The sequence below is a fragment of the Eurypyga helias genome, unplaced genomic scaffold (genome assembly GCF_000690775.1).
Source record: "Eurypyga helias isolate BGI_N326 unplaced genomic scaffold, ASM69077v1 scaffold25661, whole genome shotgun sequence".
Lineage (NCBI taxonomy): Eukaryota > Metazoa > Chordata > Aves > Eurypygiformes > Eurypygidae > Eurypyga > Eurypyga helias.
The window spans coordinates 11,640-18,384 of NW_010230547.1; the positions used below are offsets into that span (position 1 = coordinate 11,640).

At 47.0% G+C, this 6,745-nt stretch overlaps 1 protein-coding gene across 1 annotated transcript in view; it reads right to left on the reverse strand.

Annotated features, from left to right (window-relative positions):
* Nucleotides 1-5,736: 5,736 nt before the first annotated feature.
* The window catches only part of LOC104516465 (avidin-like), a 1,371-nt gene continuing 362 nt past the window's right edge, over nucleotides 5,737-6,745 (reverse strand). The window contains exons 2-4 of the mRNA XM_010160797.1: nucleotides 6,426-6,636; nucleotides 6,187-6,319; nucleotides 5,737-5,770 (exon numbers count right to left, since the gene is read on the reverse strand). Of these exons, the coding sequence (XP_010159099.1) occupies nucleotides 5,737-5,770; nucleotides 6,187-6,319; nucleotides 6,426-6,636 (378 nt within the window). The remainder of the gene's footprint in view (nucleotides 5,771-6,186; nucleotides 6,320-6,425; nucleotides 6,637-6,745) is intronic.

Here is a 6,745-nt window from a genome sequence, read left to right on the forward strand (position 1 = left end):
GATGACTCACGAGAAAATTAAAATATTTTGTAATAAGAGGTGGCCACCTTACAAGCTAAATGATGGTGAATTGTGGCCGGAAAATGAGTCTTTACAAGTTAATCCTGTATTGCAATTGATGTTCTATGTCACTGATTTGAAAAATGGGATGAAATGCCTTATGTTGATGCCTGTATGACTTTGCATAAGGATCCAAATGTGAAGGGAAAATAGTGGTGATATGTTAATTCCATCTATCGAGGAAAATAAGAAAAAGGAAAAGAAACATGTATCTCTATGTTGTGTGGGTGATGAACAAGAGGATGTACGGTGGCTTGTGCCTTCCTTCCCTCCCCCATGTAATCTTCAGGCCAAAGGGGAAGAAAGCCTGGTTAATTCAGAAAAAGGTCAAAAAAAAAAGGAAGAATGGCAAATGAGATTTCTAGCCCTATTTCAAACAGGGCTAGAGGGCATTCTCAGCTGGTGACACAGGCAGCACTGAGACAGGTTGTTGGGATGGACAGGATGCCAGTCTTTGTGCATATCCCTTTTACTACTTTGGATTTGTTAAATTGGAAAGAGTCTGTGGGATCATGTTGAGAAAAATCCAAAGAAAGCTCATCAGACAATGAAAACTCTGATACTGACTCATAATCCGAACTGAGGGGATATGCAGGCTCTCCGAGATGCTTTTTTCACTGCTGAAGAAAGACAAATGGTATAGGAAGGGGCTAGAAAGGAGGAGGAAAAGAGAGGAAATCCTGGTGATAATGACCTTGGTATCCCAATAAATTATGATCTAGAATGGGTTCTAAACACTGTAGAAGGGATGATGGCTAAAGCAGTACCAACAATATTATACGGGGTCCAACATGGAGTGCCTAAACCTGGGAATGTGTCAGGGCAGGGTCTGGAAGGGCCCAAAATCCAGTGGCTTTTTATGAGGGGTTGTGCGAAGTAGCTAGAAAATGGGCAGATTTGAATCCAGACAATGAGGCTAATCAGGGGGTGTTCAGTATGTTGTTTATCAGGCAGTTGGTTCAGGATATAAGGAAGAAGTTACAGAAAGTTGATGGAGTTGGGGGAATGTTAATTTTGCAGTGGACAGAAATAGCATCCAAAGTATATAATAACTGAGATGAAAGGGAAAGGAAGGACAGACAGAACAGGATGAAAGCTGCAAGCCTCATTACTGACAGCAGCCACAAATGGGAAAAATGTTGGAAGTAGAGGCAGGGGAAGAGGCAGAGGAAAGGGAGCACAAGGCAGAACGGCACAGGGAAGAGGCTCACTAATTCGAACACCCGTGGGGCCAAATCAGTGTGTGGTCTGTAGACAGGAGGGACTTTGGAAGAATGAATGCCTGAACCGAAGGGGACCAAAGGGACAAGATCACGTGATGATACCCGCATTATGTCAAAGACCTCAGGTGACGAATGAAGGTGATCAGGAGAAAACATTGAAGTATCCTCAGCTGATCCCCGTGTTCCAGTTAATCTGGGGAATAAAACTGTAGATTTTTTTAATTGACAGCGGGGCCACTCATTTGGTAATCACTAGTTGTAAAGGACCTCTAAGCAAGGTAACTATGCCTATGGTTGGGAAAATGGGAAAGCAGATGGCCAGGCCCTTCTTCAAACCAATGGATTGTATGACTGGAGGTACTAAGTTAACCCATGGGTTTCTTTATATGCCCAATGAGGTTTACTTTGTAAAATTCATGCACTATTAACATTTTCTGAGAATTCAGTTCAGATGCATGTTCCACCAGAGTCAGCATGGAAAGCACAGACATGCCTCCTGACAGATTTACAGCATCAGAGTTAGCAAGACAACAGTGACGATATATCCAGTGTGGTTCTGGATGCAGTAATCCATTTGGTTTGGGGCACAAAGAAACCCAGGAGAGCAAAAAATGTGAGTCCTGTAAATACAGAACTGAAGCCCTGAAACCAACTGGTAAGAAAGAAACAATATCTGATAAAATAGGAGGTTAAGAAGGGCTTAAACTTGCTTGATTACAACCTTTTTAGAATTCAGACTTTTATGGGAATGTCAATCTCCAGTTTTGCTACTAACAAAGCCTAAACCCCAAGAATCCCAGTTCTGCAGGAGATTAATCTGATTGTAGCCAATGTTCTAGCCAGTGCTACCTAACCCTTATCCCTAGTTAACTACCATCCCAGAGACTAATGTTTACCATATTAAAGAGTGTCTTCTTCTGTATTCCAACAAGTGAACAGTCAGATGCTGTTTGCTTTCGAGTGGGAAAACCCAGGGATGGGAAGGAAGTGGCAATTGCGCTGGATGGTGTTACCACAAGGATTCAAGAATAGCCCTACGCTTTTTGGTAATGTATTGGCGAAAGAACTGGAACAATGGCAAGATATCCAACAGAAAATGACATTGTTACAGTATGTGGATGACAGTTGGGGCGCCTGGAAAGATGGGTGTCTGAGGGTCACTACTGGTGTACTGAAGTTCTTGGGTCTAGCTGGATATCGAGCCTCTAAGGAAAAGGTAGAGATAGTACAGGAGCGAGTCCAGTATTTGGGATATGAGCTGTGAGAACTGGGGATAACAAAAAGTCGCAATCCGTAGAATTGCAGTTGCGAAATCAAAGCGAGAATTGAGAGGGTTCCCTGGAATGGCTGGCGATTGGACCTCCTGGAGTGGACACCCGAAGGCAGAAAAGGGTTTGATGACATCCAGCTACCATAGCTGAGCAAGAACCCCTGCACCGTGACTGCACAGCCGCAGTCAAACAGGTCGGTACGAGCGGACCGGGTCGGAAGGATCAGCCTCTAGAAGTTGTGGAATTGGAATTATACCCAGAGGGTAGCAGTTCTGTGCATGGAGGAGTCAGGAATGCTGGGTATGTAGTAGTGACCATTGATAAAGAAATTGAAACTCAGTCTTTACTTCCGAATCCCTACAGACCTGAAGTATGCCCTCGGGTAGCACATGTTCATGGAGCCGCCTGGGGGGAAGGTGGACTGCTGAGTTCCCAAGGAACACCCATTAAATGTGGACATAAGGTGCTAGATCTTTCACAAGTGATATTGGAGCTGAAAGAAGTGGCTATAATCCATCGTAAGACCAACCGTAAAGGTCAATGGGGTGTCGTTCAAGGCAACTGTAAGGCGGATTCGGCAGCAAAGAAGGGGAAACCTTGCAGGAAGGGTCTCAGGAGGCACTAATACCTGCAAGAAATATGGATATGAAACTGCCCCAGTATTCAGAGAAAAACGATAAGCTACCTCAAATATTCAAAAACAATGAAGGGTGGTGGTTGACGCCCACACGCCAAGCCCTCCCTAGTCACCCCTCAATTGATGAACTCTATTCTTGTTAACTTAGAAACAAAGACAATGGAGGGCAAAGACAATGGCCAATAGCATCAAGCGATACACTGTAGGGCCAAAAATGCAGACATTGGCAGACATAATCAGTAGAAAGCATCTCCTTTGTTGTAAAAATAATCTGAAAATTCAGCGTAAATCATCACTTGTTAGCCTAAAATTGGAATAACTCCCAGAGAACACTGGCAGGTGGATTTTTCAGATTTGCCTAATTGTAATAGTTATAAATATCTTCTTGTTCTGGCTGAACGTTGGTTTGGAATACCAGAGGGACAATCATCAGGTAACAGACCCCATTTCATTGCTGAGATAGTATAGGTAGTATATAGGTTCCTACCAATCAAATGGGAACTACTTACTCCCAGCAACCTCAGTCCACTGGAAAAGTAGAAAGAATGAACCAAGCTCTTAAAAAACAAATTGCCAAATTGTGTCAAGAAATTCATTTGGAGTGGATAGAAATGCTACTGATGGCAATAATGAGAATTGGGATCACTCCTCAAAGTAGAGAGAAGGTGAACCCTTTTGAGATCCGTTATGGAAAACCATATCCAGTCAATCCTGCTCTTGGGAGGGTTGATCAAATGAATATAATTGGAAAAATAGTTATGCAGGCTCGTCTAATATCTCTCTCCAGGGTCACTGCTACATTAGATACCACTGTACATTAATTCCAAGCTGGATATTCCATCTATATTCAAACTTGGGAAGATGAACCGTTAGAAGAAACAAAGAGGGGTCACTGTCTTGTACTTCTGATGACCAATACAGCAGTAAAGGTGGATGGGATTAACTCCTGGATAAAGGAGTTAATAAAAGGGTGCCATCAGAAGAACGATGGACTTCCAAACATACAGGGGATTTAAAGATTTCAGAAGAAAAGTGACAATATGGTTCAGGAGAGACTTGTTTTAATAAGCTATATGTAAAGTTTGAGATACGCCTGCACTGAGGTGAAATATCCACAAGGACAATATTTGCCTTGGAAAAAACGGTGAAAATGAATACTATAAACTATGTATAAGTCCACAGGCAGAGAAGGAGTGATTTCGGATTGAAAGAGGAGTAATCTTGTGATCATTTTCCTGGCAGAATGCAGCTTCCTACAGCATGGAAAGCTATTGCAGCAGGTGAGTGGCGTTATGTGCAAAACACACCATGGTGTATTGAGTGAATTAGAGAAGAAGGGTCAAATCGGCCAGGTGTCAGACTAGTGACACACATAACAGCAAGAGGTAAAATATCAGAGCACTTCAGATGGATTTGCACATGTGTTTTTAATGGTTCCACAAAGAATTCGGAAATATAGAGATTAGGTCCAGTTGCCCAACTATTGCAATTAGGGTATCTGTGTAGAAATTACTGATGTAAATGATACATGGACTAACACTATGATTAGAAACACTGGTATTGGCCATGATAGACAAACTGTGCCCTCCGTGGGTCATACTGTATGGGAGAGTGGTGGTGGACCTTGGTCTACTCAACTACTTTTAGGAGGACCAAGGAAAAATATTACCTTGTTCCCTCTGTGGAAGAAAAATCCTTAGAACCTCATTTATGGGGAAAAATACAAGGAGAGGAAACAGATGCATGGAGACATCCTTCAACAGGAACAAAGGTAGGATGGATACTAGAACCTATCTTCAGGCCTCAGATGACTTGGCTTCAGAATGGTGTGTGGTTGTACAATATATCAGGGCAAGCTTAGAAATGGCGTGTGTAAATCTAAACTGAACCAATACCTTGTTGGTTTAACGGTGTGGTGTGCTGGCTCTGTGGAGTTAACACCCAGCACCCACCTCTGCGCAGCCATGAAATAAAAGCAGATACCTCGGCTCTGTGTGTTGGTCGGTGCTGCACACCGCGTGATCAACCCAGATTTGGGACAACAGTGGGACACGCTGCCCATGACATCCCACCAAGGCTGTGCCTCACCCCGCTGCCTGGGCACAGCCTGTTCTGCCCTGCCACCCCCCGGGGACATTTAAGGGGGAACCCAAGGACAAGTTACCCACAGCTCAGCAGAAGGTTTGCAAGTGAAGCACTGCTTCGGGCTGCCAGGGAGGGGACGTGGGACAGCCGTCATCCCCAGGGACCCCGCTGCCCTTGGTGATGCTGCATGAAGCATCCCCATGGGAGGGTGGCTGTGGAGCAAGACCCTCCCCGTGAGTTTGCCGCAGGGCAGAAACCAGAGTCAGGACCTGCATCCCCACAGAAACCCTTTATTTTGCACCTGGTGCCCAGCCTTCACGCTGGGCTGGACTGGCCTGGGAAAGCATGAAACTGTGAGCTGAGCGCTGTGGAAATGCAGCACATCAGCATGGGCAGAGCCTGGCTGGGGGATGTACCGTCTCCTCGCAGTCCTTGGCCTCCTGGATTTCCCCACTTGGTGTTATTTTATCCGGGTGAAAACGCTCGTGCCAATCCTGCAGGAAATCCCAAATCACTGAGGTTCCTCCAGCTGCAGCCACCTATGCTATGATGGAGGGTGTAGAGGGCAAACCCAAGCCGGGGCACTGTGTTCCCCGCTGCCTTGCTGGGTGCTGAGAGGAATGCCCTGGGCTCCAGCACCTCGTAGTGGAGGCTGCACTGGGTGCTGGTGTCGTGTTCTGCTCTCTCCCTGCTGGGGAGGGTGCAAGAAGAGTCCTGGCTGGAGCTAGACCCCATCCAGGGGTCAACCACCGTGGGGCACACCCAGGATGAAGGATCTGGCCTGATCACTAGGATGCCCCTTAGCACCTGCTTGTCACCAGTGAAAACCTGTTTCACCCTCCTGCTGTCCCTTCCTCAGCCCAGAGTGCAGGACAGCTTGGCACAGTGATGGACGGGACCTGGTGCTTACCGTGTGGCTTTCCAGTCGTTGGCAGGGCTGTCGGACACCTCTCGCAAGAGCCACACTGTGTGCAGGGTCTCCTCCCCGTTGGTGCCCACGTAGCACTGGCCCAGGAAGGCGGTTGTCCGGGCTATCTCCGAGTCTGGAAGTGTTCAAGGTGGTGTGAGTCAGGGTGGTGAGACACAAAGCCACTCCTCCTATGTCCCACTGGCACCCCTGCTGTGGGGGGATGGCCCCCTTCTCCCTACCTCGGAACTGCCAGCGCACGGTGAAGGAGAATGTGGGATTTGGAACCAGTCCTGCATCCTGCTGGGACCCTTCCAGTGGCGAGGTGAAGATATCGGGGTCACCGTCCGCAGGCCCCGGCAGGTAGGACCCGGAGAAGCTGCCATCCTTGCTGAGAATGGACACCACCATCCGGCATCCGCTGTCGCTCCGCCAAGACCCAGAGAGTAGGCACTGCAAGGCCAGCGGTGTGTGTTGGGGTGCCCGGACAGGCCGGGGGGGTATCCTGCTCCCATCCCAGAACCTTGGCTCTTCCTGGGGATGGCTGCAGCACTGGGGGACA